Genomic DNA, 25,105 nt, shown 5'->3' on the forward strand with positions numbered 1-25,105 from the left:
TAACTTGTATTTTAATTTTATAGCAATTACCTGGATTCATATCACAGAACCATTTCTCTGGCACATCACTTGGATCTTTTATACTATGAACATATCGCCATTTTTTACACTCTGAATTGGAGCACGTTATCTGTAAAAAAAATAAAATAAAAAGTATAAATATTGTTCTATATTTTTATATATACCAGGTGATTCATAAATAAAGTAACACACCTTGACATCTTCTACTGGTGAAAATAAAGAAGAAAGTTCATACAAACACAGGTTCAGAAATACTTTATTAGAAAAGTCTACTGGTGAAATATTTCACCCTGATTTCTGTGCCTTTGGTAAAATTAAGCAATTCTGTAACTGTTGGAACCAAAACAATGAGGTAAATTTTATGGTTTACATGAAATCTAACTTAAAAATTGAAAAAAAAAAAAAAAATAGGTCCTGGAACTGTATTTTTAGTAGTTTTTGAGAAATCTGGGGTAAAAACACACTATTTTATGAATTTTTACACTATTTTATGTCTGGTGTAAAAATAACTTTGTTGAATGTTTTAAAAAGTTTGTTAAGTTTTAAACCTAATCTATGGAGAATTTGATTCCAAGTAAAATGATATGACTAAAATCATCAAAAACTAAAAACTAATCATCACAAACATATGGTTGCCAGCTGACATTCGCATCTTGCTACATTTTTTTAATAAAAAAAAAATACAGAAAAATGACAAAAAAAAATTTTGTACTGTGTGTAATGGGAGTTTGAACTTTCAATCAGTATCAGTGTGCTGGTCCTTCAAGTTTAAAATTTAATATTGACCTGGTTTCCACAATGTTTTAAACCATAAGTTAACTGCATGAACAGACAGTAGCTGCTCATGACACAAAATATTGAACAGATTTCAAAATAACCTTTGTAAAGTTGTCGCAGAATTACCATTTTTATACAACGATTTAACAAAGAATATTAAATGCATTAAATGACTGACAATATACCATCAAGTTTAGCTCCCCGCAACCAAAATGAATAACCAAAATTTTCTACTTTGCTGATGTACCTTTTATACATACGTATATAAAGTAGCTTCCTTAATAGTAAATTCTTAGTAATATAAAATTACAACTTACCCAAGTCCCAACGTCTCGCAGTTTCATTAACCACATTAAAGATTCTTTATGATTTTTAAATTTTGACGGAAGTGGCTGATAGAACCTTTTCTTAACTTCTGACCATGAGTATTTATCGCTTGATGACGATGACGCAACTGATTCATTTTGAACATTATTATTATTATTTGAGTTATATTTATTTTTTAATGAACATTGAACTTTTGGAATATCATTAATATTTTTATGCGATAAAGTTTCTTTTTCAAAGTTGAATCTTTTGGATTTTTCATAACTTCATTATTCTTCACTGACAAACTCTATTTTTATCATTTTTAACACTAGTAGTACCTTTTTTTGAATCCTTTATCTGATTATTTTCTTCAGAAACAATATCATTATTATTGTTGTTATTATTCTCATATAATACCATAGTTGGTTTGATTATTTGATTAGAATTATTTGATTTAATCTGTCGTTCAGATAATTTTTCATTTGAAAGAGTTGTTGATACTTTTTTGTTCAAGTTTTCTGAAATGATTTCCTCAGAATCTTGAAATGACTAGAATAAAAAATTGATAGCACTAATAAAAAAATGTATTATTCAATAGAAATATTAAAAAATAAATATCATTATTTTGAAAACGTTATATGTATAAATACTTTAAGTTATATTAAAAATATGATGATGGCTTTCCAAACAGCTACAATGCTGATGTTATTGTTAGTAAATTGAGAGATTGTTTTAAGGTTGCTTATATGTCATGTATTTTTTGTGAAAGAAATATATTTAAAAAATAATAAGAATACAATATCACTGAGAGTAATTAATTTTACAAACAATTTTTCTGTGCTACGAAAAAATCTATAGGGATGAAAATGCAGAATAAGGATTCCAGCTTGGACGAGCGATTGCAGAGATATTATGGAGGTCCCCCATCATACCCCTTCCCCAATTTCTGAATGGTACCCCAGGGACACTTGAAAATATTATCATCCAACGGGTACCACTGTGAACAGATGGGGTACTCGTCCAGGGGGTCAAAAAATTTTTTCAGAACGCAAGGACTTGCCGTTTTCGAGATATTTGTGATTTTCGTCTGAAAATTCAAATCTGCTTAAAAAATACTAAATTTTCCCAAAACTTCAATACATATTTCGCATATATACAGATATATATATATACGATATATCATTATATAATAATATAACAAGTATACACCTGACCAACACAAGACATGTACTAATAAATGGTGATTTTCCACTAGTGATCAGTACATTCTGATGCTAAGCTAATACACACACAGAATGCTGTTTAGTAAGGTAGGACACCCTATATGAGGTGCATTCAGGAACTCCCAGGAATTCAAACATATATCACTGAAGAATAGCTAATAATATAAGAGCTGATCAATTAGTTATAACCACTAAAAAAAAATCTTTGACTCAAGAAATGGGTCTTTAAGCCTTGCTGAGTAATGATTTTACAGATATACCATTGAAAACAACCATTTATCTTTCAATTTGGTGGATTCAAACACGATTGGACAAGCACAAAACAGGAATCGCACAAAGATCATCCAAATAAGATAAAAACATCAGTAATCATTGAGAAAATTCATGATACCATTTTGGAAGATTGTTGAAAAAAAGATTTACAAAGTCATTTACATTCTGAACATCTCAAGTGAACGTACATGTCTAGATTACATGAAAATTTGGTGTTAATACATTTTCACCCATCTTAGATGTGTAGTTAAAATTTGGCAGCTGAGTAATTATGGCAAACTCAATAACAGATGTTAACATTTCTAAAACAACAAATACTTTATAAACTTACAGAATCAATCGAGTACTAAGTGAAGAACTTTGACTATGTGATTTATTACTAGCATGACTTCCCCAAGGACTCATCATTTCACAAATCATCCTTAATTTTTCACCATGTGACAATTTTGATGTCTTCTTTTTCTTTTTCTTCTCAAAAATATCTACTGTCTTATCAAATGTAGTATCTAAATCAGAATTAGATACTATATCTTCACTGCTATCTTCCATTATTACACTTTCGTCGTGAGATTCCACTGTAAAATATGATAAAAATTATTTGTGAAAACAAGTAAATAAAAATAAACCTTAAGCAATTCAAATTTTCTAACATTTTAAAATGCTTACTAAAATGTACATGTTTTAGGTTAGGTTCAGTAAACATAATAGTTTATACAATTTGACATGTGAACAGTCACTATAAAAATGGCAGAGCCATTTCCAAGATTAACACTGTTTATTAAAGAAAGTGAGAAATGAAGCAATTTCCCATTTTTTCCCCATCAAGCTGAAATGTCACATTATTATATTAAACTACTGAGATACAACTAATGTTCAATCCTACAAGTTATTCATGGTGAATGCTCCATTTACCATAGAAATTGTATAATGAACATCATTACTTTTAGAAAAATCAATCCTAACACCATTTGTATCTCACATGCTTTACAAGCATCACAGTCGCATAACAGAAATTTAAAAGCAGTGTAAAGCAATGAATTAATCAATTTCTTCCTATGTGAAACAATTCATTTTAAGCCCTTTCTGTTTATAAATTGTATATTTTGCATTTAACTGTAATGATACGATACTACAGACTTTTGGAAAGTTGTAGGCCTGACACAGAGACTGTGCAAATATGACCAAATTAGTATAATGTTTGTCAAGTATGATCAAACAGTATACATTTAGATGTTTTCTATAGATCTATATAGATTTTCATAATCATTAAAGATCTTTTGCACGATTTGCATGCTGCAAATTTTCAGATGTGTAGGTGGTGTTTAGCTGCTTCTTTTTTAAAGCAAATAAAGCAAACATTTTCTGACATATGGATAAAATTAAAGTTCAACCTGTTATAAGGTACTTTGTTTTAAAAGATTAACCCCAAGGACAAAAAAAAAAGGAATGGACCACTTTAAACGATTTTTCCTTTGTTTTCAATAATAAAAAGTGAGCTGAAAATTTAAATGTGGCCTCATACATCCATTCAAGATAAACACTCGGGTTAACCAAAACTGCTACGGCCAATGAAATCATCACCAACGCTATAATAAATGTTTGCTGACTGAAGGTGTATGAACTTGATGACATTACAAACAACTCAACATCCACATCTGGCCAAAAATAAAGTTCTCTTTCACCATGATAAAAAAATACACACGTTTCAAATTATTGCTGTAGAACTCTATGATCTACACTTCAAAGTTTTTTTACATGTGTGTATTTACCAGATTTGGCTCCCACTGATTACTTCTTCCCAAACATGAAGAAAAGGGTCGCTGGATGAATATTCATTTCAAACGATAAAGTCAAAGCTGAGAAAACCACTTATTTAGAACAGTTGAACAAATTTGTTTTTACGAACATTGCAGGAGTGACTTCATTGAAAAATAAAAAAATATTCTGAACCTTGTTTTCTTTGTCGGGCAGAGAACTTTTCAAAACAACCCTCACCAACGTTGAATTTTTAAAATACTTGTATTTTTTCACTACTTATACCTTTTCCTTTAAAAGTTAAGGGCTTAATATGAAACTAAAAAAGTTAACTTGAAACTTTAAACATTGAAACTACAAAATATTTCATGTTGCCTAAGATTTCTTTTTTGGGAGTGGGGATGAATTATGATGAATTTTATTGTAATATTATTACTAAAAGTTTATTATTTAGACTTTTAATAACATTAAAGTTTAAATAATCCAAAAAAGCTTTGAAAAAAAATCAATATTTTTAAATTTTGATTAATTCCCCACCATCAATATTGCTACCAAAGTATTTCTTTGGGGTCACTTGCACTACTACTATGCCTAAGAAGACATTAAAAAAAAATTTGATATAAAATATGCAATAAACAAAAGGATAGCTTTTCTCAATTTTTGGGGGAAAGGGGAAAATATGTGGCAATTTTTTTTTTTTTAAATGGTAAGATAAGCATGCACACACATACTAAGCTTAAAATAAAGTGGGGTTATGTTTGCAAGTTTTTGAGAAAATGACCTCCAAAAAACCTCCCTGGAAATATTGACTCCAAAATTTTACCAAAAAAATGCCCCCTATACACAAGTCTGCAAAAAAATTTCAAGATCAGTCAATCCAATCAAAAGTTATTAGCTTCAAATATGTTAACACACATGCACACCACCTCTCTCTCTTTTCCTGTTTAGCCTCCGGTAACTACCATTTAGATAATACTTCAGAGAATGCTATGTATGAGTGTAAATGAAGTGTAGTCTTGTACATTCTCAGTTCGACCATTTCTGAGATGTGTGGTTAATTGAAACCCAACCACCAAAGAACACGGTATCCACGATCTAGTATTCAAATCCGTGTAAAAATTTTACTAGGACTTGATTTTTACTAGGCTTTACTAGGACTTGAACGCTGGAACTCTCGACTTCCAAATCAGCTGATTTAGGAAGACGTGTTCACCACTAGACCAACCCGATGGGTACATACACACCACCTAAGTACATATGAACATTACCCCCACCATTTTATTTTTGGTTTTTGAGGTTTCTGGTCATCAACTTTGAAAAACATAAAAAAACCATACTCGATTCTTTGATTGAATTACACTTTTCTTCTTGAGCTGTGATGCCAGGAAAGTAAAACAAATAATATAAACGCACAATCATAAAAGAAAAAAAATAGAGAATATTTTTTGTTTAGGCACGATTTACTAGAGAGAAGATATTACATTTTTACACAAACATTAAAAGACTGTATTACTGTAAAGTTATTTGTAAGGGTACATAACAATTTTCTAAGTCTTACAAACTGTTTTACATTATAATCTTGTGTACATTACCAGAGTAAATTATACAAACTTATGATTTGTTAAAAAACAATTATTAAACATAGCACAGCACGTACCTGTATCATTTTTATGACCTTCATTTTCCTCATATAAAGGTTTCTTGTTACTTTCAACCATTTTAATACTGCCCTTTGGTTCTATAATATTCTTCTTCTTTCCTTTACTGCCTGGAGCCTAAAAAAAATATACACATAAAAATATTTTAAAAAAATAAATAGCATATCATCATCTTTCAAGACAGAAAGAATATAACAAGAAAGACCTACGATAGGTTCTTAGCTGTCTCTAACAGTTTTACTCTTTATTAGAGCAAGACTAAATAATTTAAAATTGTTTTACTTGACCTAAATGGCTCTAAAATTTGTTTAAATAAAACTCTTTTAAACATTAAGCTAAGTTTTTAAGCTACTAGGAGATCAAGTAAAACAACTTTTAAAAGAAAATTTAGTTCACTCTTTTAAAGAGTAAAACTTTATAGCGACAACAAAAACCATATGATCTTATCATAGATCCTTTTTTGTTAGATTTTTTTACACAAGATCTATCACATCATATATAATTTCTGAAAGTTGGTGTTAAATTTGAGATCATTATAAAATATACCTTCAATCCCTGTTTTATGATATAGCAGCTGTTGTGGGTTGTTGTTGCAGAAACAATAACCCGAGAGAATACAGCATTTAAGCAGTTAGAACCGACTGTCAATAGAAGGGAAAAAAAATATCAGTGAATAGGGTACATATTTTATTTCCTCACATAAAATTTATCACTAAGATGTAGAACACTCCATACTCTCCCAGACTGACATTGATAATGTTGACATATTTCTTATTTCAGATTGATTTCAAAAGAAAATTGATACCAACCAGGTTAACAATGACTATCTTCACAAAACACAAATGAAGAACCTAAAAACTTGTTTTCTGATGAAAAAATTGGGACTAGTGATCATCACAGATCTCTTCTGAAGCCAAATTTATATTATTTAAGACAGTTCTATAGAGACCAAAATAAATGGTGGTCTGACAGTACAAGAATAGGACTATATGATGAATGCATCAGAAATTCCTAGCCAAGCTTCTTTCACTATTTTCAATGGATCAACAAAGATGTCTGGCACTGGTGTGATGGAAGAAGACACTTTTCCAGTCAATCAATTTTGGCTGCTTTATCTTAACTGCTTGGTGTAATCTTTTCAGTCGTTGATAGCACCGGTCAATCATTTGACCAGTGAACAACGGCTTTTCAATCTCATCATATACACATTCCTGGCAAAAATTGTGATACCACAATTTTTTGGCATCAGTTCTTGCTTTTCTACCATTTGCAGAGTTTTAACATGCTTCAACCATGAATTTTTCCATTTGTTATTGACATTTCGATCCATTCATTTTCATCATCTGTAATGAGCAGTTTCAAAAATGTTTCGATTTCATTCCATGTTCATATCACATTATGTTCAAAAATAACAACAATTTTTTTAGCAGCCTGGGTTTCATCAATTCTTCTCATTTTTGTAATAAAATTTCAAAATGTATTGTAATTTGTTTAATTATTATTTTCACTCCTTTCGACACAATAATTTTTAAATATACTAATATAATCATAATATTTTTAAAAGTACTCAGTGATATGCTGCTATCTTTTAAAAAACACCAAATTAAAATGTTACCAGATTTCATTAATATTACCAGAAATATGTGATCTTAAAGTCATCTGCTGGGAGAATACGAAGAAACTTTTTCCCTAACCGCAATATAATAAAAAATCATTAATACAGTTTTCGTAAAATAAAATAAAAATATTTCAACAACCTTTTTAAACTACGTTTTATAAATAGATATGACATTAAATCATTGTTAAAACACAGTTACTCATAAATCTTGTAATCAGATTACCAGTTTTAAAAATTATTGTTGTATTATAACTACATCTACAGGTAACTAAAAAACAAGAAAAGAAATAACATAAATTTAATAATAATTACAGTTGTTGAAGAAGAGTCTGGTCCATCAAAAAATGTAGAGTTTTCTCTACTGTTATCATTAGATAGAAATTTCTCATCACTACTATATGTAAACGACCTCTGAATATCAGCAGTAAATATTTCATCATATTCTGCATCGGTCAACGATCTCGCAGATAAAACCTAAAAATAAGCACAAAAAAGTGAAAACATAATTATTTATAAATAATTCAATAAAGGCGCATAAATAAAAATGATCAACTTTATTCATCAAATTCATTTACTACAAGATCTCTTCAGCACTCAGATTCTAGTAATAATACCAGACTTATTTTTAAAGTAAGATGTGTTTTGAACTGGCTGTCTACATACATGATGTAAGCAGATGGCGTTTGTGTAACTCAGTTATTTCAACCAGTAGTCAGCTGTTAGCAATAATAAATTAGTCATTTTGTTATTAGTTGTTTATATTCATCTATTAATAATGAGTGCTGCAATTTGTGATCTCTCACAAATGTGAAATATGAGAGTAATCCAATTTTTGATGACAAAATACAATTCTGTAGCTAAAATTCAAAGACAAATTTGTGAAATTTATGGACCAAATATTATGAACCGATTCTAAAGTAAGACAGTGGTGGCAATCATTTAAAAAAAAAAATGGCAAACGACATTCATGATGATGACCATAGAAGCCGGCTGCCAGTAAGAATTTGATTGAAAAAGTAGATGAAAAATTTGAGAAAACCAGTTTGGTAAAGCCAGGAACACTGACAAAATCAGTGCATTTTTATTGTGATCTAAGAGCTGACTACAGATCAACCCAACACAGAGTGTTTTGTCTGGTGGCTGCATGATAATCCTTTCAGATTAAGCCGGACTACATTAAGGTCCTGTATTCTTGTTGAATTAAACTGGACTCTTAGCCTCGACATTAAATACTAAACAATTTTTTTTTTTTTTTTTTTTGTCTTCAGTCATTTGACTGGTTTGATGCAGCTCTCCAAGATTCCCTATCTAGTGCTAGTCGTTTCATTTCAGTATACCCTCTACATCCTACATCCCCAACAATTTGTTTTACATACTCCAAAAGTGGCCTGCCTACACAATTTTTCCCTTCTACCTGTCCTTCCAATATTAAAGCGACTGACTATTCCAGGATGCCTTAGTATGTGGCCTATAAGTCTGTCTCTTCTTTTAACTATATTTTTCCAAATGCTACTTTCTTCATCTATTTTCCGCAATACCTCTTCATTTGTCACTTTATCCACCCGTCTGATTTTTAACATTCTCCTATAGCACCACATTTCAAAAGCTTCTAATCTTTTCTTCTCAGATACTCTGATTGTCCAAGTTTCACTTCCATATAAAGCGACACTCCAAACATACACTTTCAAAAATCTTTTCCTGACATTTAAATTCATTTTTGATGTAAACAAATTATATTTCTTACTGAAGGCTCGTTTAGCTTGTGCTATTCGGCATTTTATATCGCTCCTGCTTCGTTCATCTTTAGTAATTCTACTTCCCAAATAACAAAATTCTTCTACCTCCATAATCTTTTCTCCTCCTATTTTCACATTCAGTGGTCCATCTTTGTTATTTCTACTACATTTCATTACATTCGTTTTGTTCTTGTTTATTTTCATGCGATATTTCTTGGGTAGGACTTCATCCCGCCATTCATTGTTTCTTCTAAATCCTTTTTACTCTCGGCTAGAATTACTATATCATCAGCAAATCGTAGCATCTTTATCTTTTCACCTTGTACTGTTACTCCGAATCCAAATTGTTCTTTAACATCATTAACTGCTAGTTCCATGTAAAGATTAAAAAGTAACGGCGATAGGGAACTAAACGATAAAATATTAAATAGACTTTACTATTAAAATATTCTGAGAATTATTGTATTTAGAATAAAATGCCACCACTCAATAAATGATTAAATTTAATTTATTTATTCTGATTCGCTTAAAGCAGTCTAATTAATACTGATTAAAATGGAGCAGGATTAAATGTGCATAATCATTAGAACACATGAACAAAAACACTTTAATTGAAATAAAATAAAAAATACCTTTTTAGGTTTTCGCCCTTTTTTGCAGACCTATCTTCACTTCCAATAGTCTTCTCAACAATATTTTCTTTACCTTTTGATACAAATGTCTGGAAATCAGGACGTTTTGTTGTTTTCTCCTAGAGAAAAAAAAACATAAATATAAATATATATATAATTAATACTTTTAAGATATTATAACCATTTTATACATCTATAATAGTACACAATGCATACATGTACCATTTTGTATCATGATCAGATGTGTCAATCCACTATACTTATTGACTTTTCTCTCACTTACACCCATTCATTGATTTAATTCATATAACTAATAGTAAAGGAATTAAATTATAATCATCAAAATAAATGAGGTTAGATCTTTCTGACTGTAAGTTAATTTTGGAACATTACACTCTTATTGCAATACCACAATATACGATCTATTTGATACAATACCAAGTCATGATATATGATATTTTCAAGTGTATAGGTTAGGATTTTACAGTCTTATAAGAACAATTGTGTCCTTTTAATTAATAAAATGATTTTAAATATTAAAGTTATATTAATTAAATATGACTACAGATCTGCTGATCAACTCTGACAGAAGAATGAACATTAATCTTATCACTGCAAGCAAGGCAATAGGTTAATGATTAAAATTAGCCAAACAGTTATTTACGCTTCTAAATATTAGGACCATACAGAAAATGAACATTTTTGCGCAGCACTCATGGCAAGTGAAAAATTCATGCCGTTATTTTCTCGACCTCAAGAGAATTTATTATCATAAATTTTTTAGATATAAAAATGAATAAAAACTATAATACTAACAAACTGGGTATTGATATAAATAGGAAACCCACTAAACAGGGCACTATAATTCGTTTCAAACTTGGAATCAAAAAATATTGATGTTTAATTCTTAATATAGCTATGAAATATTTAAAACATAACAATATAAAATTAAACATTGGATTATATCAAACATATAGTTATAATTAATGGATACAATGAAAACTTAATATAACAATAAATCTAATTTAGATAAACAGGGAGTATATAGTTTACAATGTGCAAGTTGTGATTTGGAATATATCAGGATTACAAACCAATCTTTTTCGATCAGAATTAATGAACACATTAATTGTATAAATAAGGGAAATATGGAACAATCCAATTTTGCTAGAAATATCTTAGAAAATAATCATAATTATAATCCAGATAATTTTATTTATATTCTTGAATATTCCAGTAACTTTCATAAAACAAATATGATTGAAACAAATTACATATACTTAAATAATACAAATTTGATAATGATGTATTATTTAAACAAATGTTAAATAATAATATTGATTCTTAGATTGGTTATACTGTTTCATACTAGCAAACACAACAATTGAGAGCTTCATACTGACATGATGGACAACGTCGACAGTAGACCTTTTGACGATCAATTGTTGTATTTATAATTTTTGTTTTTAAAAAATTCAAAATTCATTAAATATATTAATTTGTAAAGGAAATAATTATTCCATAACACATAAATGTCCCTGATGATGGATTAATTTCCGAAAGCACTCAGACATAATAATAAAAATAGTTAGTAAGTGGAAATTATTCTATAATTAAAAATAAAATCAGTATATTGAAAAAAAAAAATTTTAATTTTATTTGGCTATCTCTGGAACCAATGAAAGTACCACTTATGATATATCATTGAAAAGCTCTCAATGAGGGGGGTTATTACTGCAATTAAGAAAGGTCCAAAATCCAATTTTTTTTTTGGATTTTGGGCTTTTTTGGACTCTTTTGGTTCAGTCGATTGGAATCAAAAGGGGAGGTGCACAGCACTAGGTGTTAAAATAGTCCTAAACCAAAATTTCAACATCCTACACCTAATTGTTTTTGAGTTATGCGAGAAACATACATATGAATGTACGTACGTATAGACGTCATACTGAAACTAGTCAAAATGGATTGAGGGATGGTCAAAATGTAGATTTCTGTTGAAATCTACATTTAGACCATTAGATGTAGTGTGAAAATGGTTGAAAATCTTCCCGTTAAAGTGGTAAATTGCAACTTATCGAGAAGTATCTTCTTTTTATCAAAATAATATCATCGTGAGTATCCCATATCATTAGTTTTGAATTGATTACATGAAGTTTCTTCTAGCTCTGTTATTGTAGTTCCAGATTTTATGCATTCTACAGCAAATTTGGCTTAGAATCGTAAAACATTATAGCCTTATTTTTTTTTGTTAATACTGAATGGTTGAACTTTTTTGTGTTGTTAAATGAGCTGTGCATCAACTCTTTCATCTTGAATTTGTCATACCACTGCCATTCGTAATATTATTACTAAAATGAAAAAATAATTTACGGATCTTGGTAGCATTGTCCTTAGTTTATAAAAAATTAATCATAATAATTCATTTATCACATTTGAATCCATGTTTCATTGATTGCTAGTTAATCAACATTGAATAGAAGCATTTGTATCAAGAATATAGTTTCCGTTTACTACTGTGCATGTAAGCTGTCATGGCAATTTGATTATATGATATTATTTTCAACAGATAATCAAGACCTTGTACATTGTTGTTATTAATTTTATAGTTTTTTCTTTTATAAAAAGAAATTATATTTTGTTTAAGGTTGGATCATTTTATTTTTCAGGTTATTTACCCACAAGTCAAAACATTTTTGTAACATGTCTGATTGTCAGAAAAATGTTTCAAAACCTACTGCGAAAAAGCCAATATTTAAACCTCCTACATTTGTTCCACCAACTTCAACAAACACTGTCAAAGGTGGTATTAAATCTAGTACTACCACTACAACTAAAAGTGATAATGTAATGGTGACTAAATCCGGTATTGTCACTAACGATTATTCTGTTCTCAGTAAGAATAAAATTAAACCAAAAACTGATGAAAAATCTAAGGTATTTATTGTTATTTATTTTAATAATACTTAGTGCATGTATCTAGTGGAATATTTTTCTCTTTCAACTTTCCTCAAAATATGTTAATTAACTACTAACAGATTATAAAATAAATTCTAAAGAGTAATTCATTAAAATGAAGGTAAATTTGCAAAGTTTTTCTTTTTATACGCACAATGTGTTTAACTTTGCAGATATGATAGAATTCAGATGATATTCCATTTCATCCCATATTATATAAGAATCTACGGTTGCAGCTGTGATAATATATATTAAAGTGACATGAAAATATTCAAAACAGTATTTTTCATGAATATGAGAATTGACAAGAGTTGTCTTTGCTTTAGTGAACATTATAGATAATTTTTTCTCTCTGTTGATTAATTAATTTACATCATCATAATTTGCTAGTAAATTTGTTCTTTGTGAAGTATTCTTGAATTTAGAATCTACAGCTATAACAGAGAAGTATACATATTCTTAAAAAAATTGGTTTTTTAGTTCAAGGATGCTCAAAACCATATTCTCATCTAGCCTACGATGCCTCATGCATAATTTCACTTTATTCACGTAGTTATTTAGGTATTTTTCGATTAGCATCCTACTTAATATGATATCAACATAACCTAATGCTCTCTATCCTTGTCTAATTAACCTTGAATATTAAATGCCACGAGACTAACATGATGCAAAACTAAATATAACTGAAAGCAAGAAAATACAAGTTTTCAAATCTCATTATCGCAATAATATGAAAAACATAATATAAAACTGAAAATGTTTATTTTTAATGAAATATAATTATCTAAAATAATATTATCAATAAGAATAAGGTTAGTGAGCAAAGTAAGCATTAGGTTATGTCAATATTGTGTTAGGTGGGATGCTAACCGAAAAGTACTATATTTATTCTGACTGTTATAAGTAATCTATCAAACAAAATAAATAATAATGAAAACTATTACTTTTTTTAATTAACAAAAATCATTAATTTTTATAAATTTATATACCATGTAAACCGAAGATGTTAAAGACAATGACAGATAAGGTCAAAAAATTATATACTTTGTATGTATAGACCTGTACAGTTCAGCTTGTAAAACTATATCCTGTTGAAAGCTTGACATAGCATAAATAAAATACTGAATGTGACTGTAATGCAGATAGATGGGTAAATTATACAGTTTCAATATTTGTTTATTAATTCTATATTACTTTTTGCATTTCATGTATTTATTTCTAATTTTTATGCATATTACATTACTTTCATATTATTTTCAATGATTTTAATGTGTATTATACTAAAGCTTGGAAATGTAGGTACAATCTAATCCAAGAATATCAATTTTATTTTAATAATATTACAGTAAATGTTTATTTTTTATTTATGAATATTTTAATTTAGTTATGATCTTGTTTTATGGCATTGTTGTAATGCAAACAAGCCTGGCAATGTGGATATAATAGTATTACAAATATATTTATTAAACATTAATTTCATTTAACTTTATAAGTAATACTGGGTTTAAGTATGTGTAGTAAAGATGCCTGGCATTGTAGGCACAGTAGTTTCAATATTTTTCAATTTTCAATATTATTGAATGTAATTAACTGATTAATTTTACACCATTATTGTAATAAATTTTAAATCTTATTTACGTATTGATTCATTTTCTTTTAAATATTTGCATGTTAAATTATTTTTATATTTTCAAATTGGTAAATTGGGTTGTTTTAAGGATGTAGCCAATAGAGGCCAAGCAATTTAGGCATATTCTAATTCAAAGTTATTAATTTTACTTTAATAAAAGTTTATTTCTTATTTATATGTTTACCTTTTTGTTTTTGTAAGTCAAAATACTATTTCTTTTTGTATTTTAATGGATGGTTTATATTGCCTGAAAAGAAGCCTATTATCATAGGTAAAAATAAAAAACAATTTATTCGGTTTAATATCATTGAAATGATTTTATTGCATGTATTTAATTTTATTTACCTTTGTTTTTTAGAATTTAATTGTTTTAATACTGTCAGATGGTGAACATAAGTATTGAGTCCAAAGTTCAAATCTACTTTATTGCACTCTATGTAATTTGAATTTAATACACATTTTTATCTTCTTAGAAGTATAGTTTAATTATGTTAGAATGGCAACAAACCACATCAGACAATTAACTTTGGTTTATAAAAAGGTCGCTGATGAATCTCTTTAGAATTTCTAAATACAAGGCAACAATAATTCTGCTTATTAACTAAACTCCACAAAGATGAAAATACGCTTTAATCAGAACAAAACAAAATTATCCATTACTTCTGAGTGATTTCGAAACAGATTCAGTACAACTGTATAGTTTTCAACTCTTTTTTGTTTATGTTTGCCCATCACCTGAATTTTATAAGAATGAAAATGTAAATATTACACTAAAATTTTGAAAATTAGATGGCTGATAAAATTGAAACCTAAAAATTCTTAATTACAGTAAAGGTGAGATAAATCACTTGATATGAAAGACAAGAAATTGAGAATATTTTTTAAAAGTAAAAGATATGATATACTGTTAGGCCATGCATTAAAATATCACATTAAGGTAATTTGGGAATGGGGGATGCATGTAGAAGGTAAAAAAATAGATGATAAAAACTGAAAAGTTTTAAAAATTGAAAGAAAGATAATTACGAACGTAGGATGTCGCAATTATGAGGTTAAAAGATTTGCAAAAGCACAAAAACCTATAACTTATTATAGAAATATTTTAAGCTCTGGGTATTTCTAAAGCTTAACAGTACAAAACAGTACCGTTATAAATAATAGCACAACAATCATTTTATGAAAAACTTCATAAATTCTTTGTTTAACTTAAGATTACTCCTTTTAATCATGAAATCTATCAGACAAGCTTTACATATCACAGTGAAATTAAATGATTAGATTTACTTGAATTCATACTATTCTACAACTTACAAAACTGTATTTCAATTAGCCTACAAAATGAAACCAGTATTATTAAGAATAAGAACAATCTGCACTCCACTTAAAAAAAAATAAGCCTAATAGGCAATAGAATGATTAGTATGCCTACTTATGCCAGTATATATTATGTCTAATTTGACCTTGTAAGCTTAATACACATAAGTTAAAACTTATTTACATTTCCCCCTAAAATTAGCCCAAAGCATATTAAATGCAATTGATACTGGTAGAAATCTTTTTCTAGATATCAGATTTATAAATTTCCTGTTTTGCAAATGATTAATTCAATAATTTAGAAACAGTAATTAAAAATTGATGATAACCTGAAAAAAATAATTACAAAAATTTATGCTAATAAATTAATTTTAACCACATACATACAATTAAGTATTTGAAATGCTCCCCATAAACAACTGAAATTACACTTTTTTACATTGCTAAACAACAAGAGGTTGTTTAATGAAAGCATCATTAAACTTAAAAATGCTATTTAAAACAAAGAATATTTTGACCCATGGGTAACCCAAAATATCTCCCTTAGAAGCAATTGCATGATTACTAATGTGCATAACACAGAAAGAAAAAAAACCTGGATAGATATAGTATGGTGCTTTATTTGTCTAATGAATAGCAAATGGACTGTTCTACTGCAATGAAATGAAATACTGATTTGCTGTCATCTAGGTTAAGTATGACAAAGTCTGCAATCAAGGCGCTCAGATAAACCGGGTACTTGACACAATGTAAGAGATGGATAACATTCCTGTGGTTGATGCAGTAGGATATCACCCAAGGAAATGTACACACAGAATGAGATTTATAGTGGTCCAGGAAGTCCACTTGGCAGGAGTCAAAGCTCAGGAAATACGATACTTAATTTAAGCTCAAAATTAAAATAAATATATATTTACTTACCACAAAACCATAGTTGTGCAATATATCACATTCAACCACAATGCCATATTTAGCAAACAAAGCTGTCACTTGTGGTGCTTTAGTTTTATCAGCTAGAATAGCAGTTCCCTTTATTAAATACACTTTCAGATTTTGAATGGCATCATAACCAAATTCCTGATTTTCCATATGCTGTAACACAATCACAGTATAACATATAATTCTTTATAATCAAATATGAACTGAGCAGCTTTTTATTTTTATTTTTTTTATTATATTACTATTTTTCCAAAAAATGTAACTCTGCATTTTCATTTAACAAAGATGGAGGCACCTTCCTTGGTAAAATATTCCAGAGGTAAACTAGTCTCCTGTTTGGATCTCCAGATAGGGGACTACTAGGAAAGGGGTCACCAGAAAATTAAAAAATTAACATTCGAGTTGGAGCGTGGAATGTTAGAAGTCAAAATTTAAAGAGGAAATGTGCAGGATAAATGTAGATATAGTAGGAATTACTGAAGTTCAGATGGAAGAAGAAAACGACTTTTGGTCAGGTGATTTTAGAATTATCTCAGCTTGGGCAGGCAGGCAGTAGGTTAATGAACAAGAAGGTAGGGAGAAGAGAGTAGAGCATTTCAAAATGCCTAGCGATAGAATCATTGTAATAGATAAAATAAAAAACCTAAACCGACATTATTAATTTCTATATGCCTACAAGCACCCATGATGATGAGGTAGAGTGCGCAGACAAAGAAATTGATGAAGCAATTGAAAGGGGATGAAAATTTAATAATAGTTGGAAATTGGAATGCAAGCATTGGGAAAGGCAAGGAAGGAAATAGTGGGTGAATACGGACTGGGCAAAAGGAATGAAAGAGGGGACCTCTTTGCTAACATTTACAGGAACCAAACAGCAACAGTAATAATTATTATTATTAACATAAAAAAGAAGCCGTAATAAAAAAAAAAGTGTCAAGGATGTTCCCTATCCACCATTACTTTTTAAGAACAATTTAGATCCAGAGTAACAGTACAAGGTGAAAAGATAAAGATGCTACGATTTGCTCATATAGTAATTCTAGCTGAGAGCAAAAAAGATTTAGAAGAACAATGAACGGCATGGAAGAAGTCCTACGCAAGAACAACTGTATGAATACAAACAACAAAACAAAATAATGAAATGTAGTAGAAATAACGAAGATGTATTACTGAATGTAAAAATAGGAAGAGAAGAATTTTGTTATTTGGCAAGTAGAATTACTAAAGATGGATGAAGCAGGAGCAATATAAAATGCCGAATAGCACAGGCAAAACAAGCCTTCAGTCAGAAATATAATTTGTTTACATCAAAAATTAATTTAAACGTCAAGAAAAGATTTTTGAAAGTATATTGAGTGTAGCTTTATATGGAAGTGAAACTTGGAACAACCTGGGTACCTGAGAAGAAAGATTAAAAGCTTTTGAAATGCGGTGTTACAGGAGAATGTTAAAAATCAGATGGGAGGATAAAGTGACAAATGAAAAGGTGTGGCAAATTGATGAAGAAAGAAGAATTAGGAAAAATATAGTTAAAAGAAAAGCCAGACTTATAGGCCACATATTAAGGCATCCTGGAATAGTCGCTTTAATATTGGAAGGACAGGTAGAAGGGAAAAATTGTGTAGGCAGGCCACGTTTGAAATATGTAAAACAAATCGTTAGGGATGTAGGATGTAGACGGTATACTGAAATGAAACGACTAGCACTAGATAGAGAATCTTGGAGAGCTGCATCAAACCTGTCAAATGACTGAAGACAAAAAAAAAATTTTATTCCGATCGCTATAAAACATATAGATGACATCAGGAACGGGTTGATATCGTATTCCATGAATAAAAAGAGTAACTCCCTCAAAATTTGCTTTTTCCTTTCTTTTTCCTGTTTAGCCTCCGGTAACTACCGTTTAGATAATTCTTCAGGGGATGAATGAGGATGATATGTATGAGTGTAAATGAAGTGTAGTCTTGTACATTCTCAGTTCGACCGTTTCTAAGATGTGTGGTTAATTGTAACCCACCCACCAAAGAACACAGGTTTCCGCGATCTACTACTCAAATCCGTATAAAAGTAACTGCCGTTACTAGGATTTGAACCTGAGAACTCTCGACTAACAAATCAGCTGATTTGGGAAGACGAGTTCCCTAGAATAACCCGGTAGGTTGGACCTGCAATGCAGAAAAGTGTATTTTGAAAGTTTTATTTAGTTTTCACCTTTAAACTACTGACCTCTCAATAGTCTGGAGTGGTTCTAGCAACTAGTCTGGGCTGTACTGCAATTTTTTGTTTGATTGCTGCAGCAGTGTATGATTAAGCATTGCTGTATAACAGGGACATGTTATAAATGGTACACCAAGCTACCTTGATCTCAGTTAAAATTTCACTACAGCATGCAACATATATATCACTTCATAAACAGAATCATCGTACATAAACAATTTATAGTTATAAAATAGAAGGTAAATAGATTATAAAATGGAGTGATAAGTTAAGAAATAAAAAGCCAAAATACAATAGCAAGGATAGCTTAACCAACATCTTATCTCCTGATACGCCTAATTGATATTGTAATATAAAAAACAAGAATATTCTTATTAAAAAACATGCCATGGCTGGGAAACATCAAAATTAACAGATTAGAAAATATCTAAATTAACAGAAAATATGAAAATGCCTTAAAAAAATCAACAGCTCCACTTGTCAACAGTCAATACACAAAGAAAATTTTGTTAATGTCAAATCACAATAATCATAAGTAAGTTGCAACTTAGAAAAGATTGCAACTTATAAATTGCAAAAGATTGCCAGATTAAACTTTTTTATCATTAGTGGAGGTAGATGCAAACTTTGCTTTTTTTTTAATTTCTGCATAAAATTACTCATTAAAACATCAGTGTTGTGTACATTTTACAATTAAAATCTTATCTGTAGTTTTATGATTTACTATAGCTCTGAACTTGGTTCTTATCTTATTGACCTTGTAAGGAACTCTCATACTCAATGTTCAAAATTGAAGAAGCTGATATTTTAATGTATTTTAAACTATTAGCTGGTATCATCTTTTTTCCCACTCAAGCCCATTGCATGTAGATCCTTTGCAATTTCTCCAGAATCTTCTTTCTGGCTGAACGTTTCAGAAATAGAATACCAAAATATTGATAGTTACATAAATATTTTCCTGGTTAAAATAACAGGTGTTTAAAAAAGGATGCAACCACTTTGACATGTATTGATTACAAAAATATTAATGTTAATAAAAGGCATACAACAATATTCAAAATTACCTATAATAACTTTGCAGTAGATGTTCAAAATGGTTTCCTGTGATTGCAATGCAGGTTCATACACATTTCATAACATTTGCAACCACTTTTCAGAATGTTTGCTTAGTAATGTTTGAAATCTCGCTTTCAAGTTGTCAAATGTATGAGGATTATTTTTAAAAACTAAGGTCTGCTGGTGTAAGATCTGGGAGGCCACAACACTTTTGATATCAAACTATGGCCAAAAAATTATCAAGCATTAAAAAATATTCGTCATTTCATTAGCAGTATGACACGTTGCGTTACCCTGCTACAACCAATATTCTCATTCATGTAAATCTGATGGCAATTAAGTTACAATAAACCATACCGTCTACAGATTGTCAAAAAATAAAGGGTTATAACACGATGCCACACGATCGCACACCAAACACCAATTTTACATACGTGTAACATGTATGTTATGGTAACCCATGAAACGAGTGAAGATTTTCAGCGCTACATATCCGGAGGTTTTGGCTTTAATGTAGCTATCTGAGGGAAACCATGCCTCATTACTGAAATAAACACGATCCAAAATTTCAATACAGTTGTCATCAACAAAAGAACAAAACTGTAAACAATTTCCACGGTCTACTTTCTTTCTGTTCTTGAACAACACAGATACAATAACCCTTTGTCAAGAGTTTTTTAGTAGCCCTGAAAGCAGTAGATAGTGAAAGCACAGCCTGAAAATAACTTTCTGAGCGACATATAGGGCAAGCAAGTCAGACAACATTCTTTCACATCCTCCAGAACTTCTACCTTAACAGTAACAGTCGTCCTGTGCTTTGCCAATTGTGTACACTTCCCAGTCTCACAAAATTTATTAATTGAACGCAATACCTTATTAAGAACTGAGAATTGGAAAATTCTATCCGAAACTCGCCTTTTACTCGTCTATAAGATTTATATGTGCAATAAGTCTCAATATTAAACACGATAAGTCTTTAACACAATAGATGAATTTATACGGTAAAGCACTTGTGCATAATAAGGATGTTACAACAGTTTTACAAGCTGTTAACTTGAGTACATAGTTGCCAACTGACAAGTAGGGAGAAATAAAATTTACCAAAGTGTGACTTCTATCTTAATCTAAGGGTTGTATCCTTTTTGAAAAACCTGTTATATTAAGAGGTAAATTTTTAATAAAAAAAATAGTCGGGAAAACAAAGCTTCTACAGAAAACAAAGGTAGTCCTAGAGAAGGGTTGTGAGTGCAGGAGCTGATCTCCAGCAAAGCCAGCTCGTTCATTGGAATCAGACCGAGCTTCCCCTCAGTGGCAGTTGGCAATCATTATGTTCAGTTCATCATCATTTAAAGCACTAATAGACATCAATGAACCGACAACCTGCTTGTTCTTCATACTGTAATTTCTAACAAACAAATATAATATGGCATCAACTTTGTTACTATCATCCATATGCAAACAATGGAACACTTTTAATTAGATTGAGATATTTTTGGGTAGAAGGGTGGTTTTTTCATATCTGACAACCATTTTCTCTTATCTCACTCTATGGAAACATCTAATAAATGAATGAATCCATATCATCATAACTACTGATCTAATGAATAATATGTTCTAAAAGAACTAAAATAAACTAAGCCTTTGTACTATTATCTTCCTTTAAATACTAAAATTGATTTGCTTTTTTTATATGTATAAATACTGTATGTTTTCAACCAACTACCTCTTTAATAATTTCTCTTTTCCAACAAGGGAAACCAAAAAATCAAAACCAGTACAAAAACATAAGACCTCCCTACTCTAGATTCAATATAAATAAAAGATTTGAACACAACCACATTCAAATGAATGAACTGTATAAAATTAACTCTCTACTTGGTACTCCTCAAAATTAACTGGTACTCCTTGAAAAGATTAGGGAAAAGTTTGTATAATGCACCATCAACAGTAAATCAATAATTTTTTTTTTTAAATGCATTAGTCATAATATTTTACTCTAATGATGAACACAATTTCATCTGCAAATTAAGCACAAAAGAATTTGCATTTACAAAGTTAAAATGAGAATTTATCAATAATGTAAAAAATTATAAAAAACAACTAATTTTTAAAAATTGCAGGAACACACTTGCTAGTTGGAGAACTAGGATTCTTCTGGTACACATGCCCAGGTTACGTTCAATGTGTTGAATTAAGATTTTTTCTTCACTAACAGAATATGGTTCTTGCTATGCAGCAGTATATGAAGTAATATCAAGGCAGTGATGAAGTGGTATATAAGCACAAAAACATTCAAGCAAATTTTCTGTGGCTGGAAATCCTACCAATCCAAAATCTTTGATGATATTCTCTCTGTGCAACTCATGCATGTATTACCGCTGCCCAACACAGAAATAAAGTGATGTATGTGTATTTGTTCAGTGGTGTTAACTGCGTTCATCATAATTGTCATATTTGGGGTAGCAAGAACCCTTATGCCATTTTACAAACACAATTTGATAGCCTGAAAACTAATAAAAAATATTTTTTGGCCACTACAAGGTAGGTTAGTTATATACCAAATATAATCAAAAATAGTGATGCATTGATCATTTGTTGAATTAAAATGGAATGCACCAGCAATATATATTATTTACAGAGTAAGTAACTTGGTTTAAGTGAAATTCAACTGAGTTTAGTTAGGTTTAGGTCAAGGTTGAGTTAGTGACATTAAATTTGTACAAAATACATTATTTTCGATTAAATAATGTTTGTGATATATAATTATGAACTCGACGTAAGAATTGGTCAATTTAATATTTAAGGTTAATTAGATGAAGTTGATGAGCAATGCAAGCATTAGGGTTATGTTTATATTGTACAAAGTTCAGTACACAGAATCACCTAACCTAACCTATCAATTGAATTTTCAAGTTATTTACTTTGTAAAACAATGTATTTTACAGTTATGCACTGTTAAATTACAAAATATTTGGAGGGTACTGTGTAATTTAGAGGGATGTAACTTGTGAGAAAGGAGTTGATGAAAAATCTCAATTGTAACGAATAACTTGGTTCTAAATAATATATATTCCAAATTTCGTCAAAACTGGAGGTGAAACTGTAATTGTAAACAATTACCCTATGACTAATTACACATTATTATTGATAAAGCATATTTCACAATTGTTTATTTGCATACATTTTTTAACTAGTTTCTAACAAATTTTATAATAGTTTCAAATAAATGTAGAGCTACAGTCAACTGATCTGGTTTTCAGTATTTATGAGCAAATTCTACTTTATATATTTCTTTCAGTTCGACCATGTATCCTTTACTGAATTTACAGCACCTTATAAAGCCCACTCTTTTGACTAAATTTAATTTCATCTTTGGCACTTCTAGTGACAGAAACCAATTTCCTAAATCTAGCCAAAGTAACATTAAAAATCTTATTGTGAAAGTTTACAATCGTGATATACAAAATAATATCCCATCCTTCAAATTTTATGATAGGAATATTTCTTTAGTTTAAGGTTCTTTTTTTTATCTACTCGAGTGGTATGCATTAGATAATGGCAGGCAATCTGATTTGCAAGTTTCAATGGTTTAATGATTTTAAGCTAAATTTTTTTTGATGATTAAAATATAATTATAAATTTTTCCCTCTACTTATTCCTTAATTAACTGAAGACTTAACAACTGAAACAGTTTTCAGTTTTAAATTCTATGAAATATTTTTAATCCTTTCTGAGATTATAATGATAATTTCAATTCATTTTTAACTGTTTAGCATCCAGCTCTTTGCTTGTAATATGTGTAATGCTTCAATTCGACATGATATTAAGTGAATTAATTTGTTAAAAAATGAGTGGAAACAATATATTAAATGTGTTATGTTAGTTATACTGTTTTCATTAAGTTGAGAATATATGTTTCGTGAATTTATCTGAACACTTTGGGTTTGCTAACATTTCACTTGAATTATTAGCTGAACCAGCTTTATAAAACATTATCCCCACAAACAATCAACAAAATAAATTTAATAAAACAAAGTTTGAAATGAAACAAAACCATTGTAAATTAATCGAATAAGTACAATAATAAGAAGCACAACGCATAATACATTAATGTTAACCACTGAAAAAAAACCATAGTTGGGTTAGATTTACAAAAATATTTCCAAGTAAAATTATTTTCATCAGCCTACTATTATTTTTTTAACAATACGAGGCTTTCAAAAATCATCTTTGGTCAATAGTTCTGAACTCACTAACTTGAAAATTTGATGACCGACAGTCGTTTACAAAATGTTTTAAGGTGAAAAATTAACTAATCAAAGTCTAATGATACAAAACACATCAACTTACTCTTTGCGAAAATTTGTTAAAACTCACTTTATAACAACTTAACAAAGTACCCTCTGACAAACTGCCTAAAGTCACAACAGATACCAGCAACGCACGGGAAGAAACGACACAATGCTTTCTTATCCATTATCAACATTATTTCTATAAATGTTTCATAACAAAATGGTATAAATCTCTGAAAAATGTTTTCTTAATATTCAAAAAAATATTTAAAATTTCAAACCTTCAAAGAAAAAAATACATTTTTCAGGAAAAAAACAAGGAAATACTAGTTGAGGTTATAATAATATATAGACTTACTATCCTAAAATAAATATAACTGTAATAAGAACTAATCTGAAATTAAATATCTCAACAAAAAAATTGTCTTCGATAGTATTACAGCTTTGTCATGTTGGTAATGATAATAAATAAATATCAGCTGTACACCTTGGGACTAAGCAGTTCATTTTCTTTGTTCTTGAATAGTAAAATTCGTAAAAATTTTGGCATTATATTATTAATCGAGAAGTCATTATTACTTTTTTTTTAATTATGACGAAACGAAAAATTTGATTAAGATTATATTTTTAACATCTTTTAATTCAACGTTCCGTTCCATCATGACTACCATTTCATTAAAAAATATGTTTCTTTTAAATT

At 29.4% G+C, this 25,105-nt stretch overlaps 2 protein-coding genes across 2 annotated transcripts in view; both read right to left on the reverse strand.

The window, feature by feature from the left end:
* Positions 1 to 24,507, reverse strand: part of LOC142333334 (dynein axonemal heavy chain 10-like) — a 363,654-nt gene extending 339,147 nt beyond the window's left edge. Inside the window, exons 1-2 of the mRNA XM_075380355.1 lie at positions 24,491 to 24,507; positions 16,823 to 16,993 (exon numbers count right to left, since the gene is read on the reverse strand). Coding sequence (XP_075236470.1) covers positions 16,823 to 16,869 — 47 coding nt within the window. The 5' untranslated portion in view covers positions 16,870 to 16,993; positions 24,491 to 24,507. The remainder of the gene's footprint in view (positions 1 to 16,822; positions 16,994 to 24,490) is intronic.
* On the reverse strand, positions 1,516 to 12,336 carry LOC142333303 (uncharacterized). The gene is made up of 7 exons (XM_075380329.1): positions 12,328 to 12,336; positions 10,003 to 10,121; positions 8,482 to 8,491; positions 7,947 to 8,108; positions 6,016 to 6,133; positions 2,935 to 3,178; positions 1,516 to 1,656 (listed from the first exon to the last, which is right to left on the reverse strand). The coding sequence occupies exons 1-7, from the start codon at positions 12,334 to 12,336 to the stop codon at positions 1,617 to 1,619; spliced, it is 702 nt and encodes a 233-aa protein (XP_075236444.1). The 3' UTR covers positions 1,516 to 1,616.
* Positions 24,508 to 25,105: the final 598 nt, after the last annotated feature.

This window comes from Lycorma delicatula, chromosome 12, assembly GCF_047948215.1.
Source record: "Lycorma delicatula isolate Av1 chromosome 12, ASM4794821v1, whole genome shotgun sequence".
Taxonomy (NCBI): Eukaryota; Metazoa; Arthropoda; class Insecta; order Hemiptera; family Fulgoridae; genus Lycorma; species Lycorma delicatula.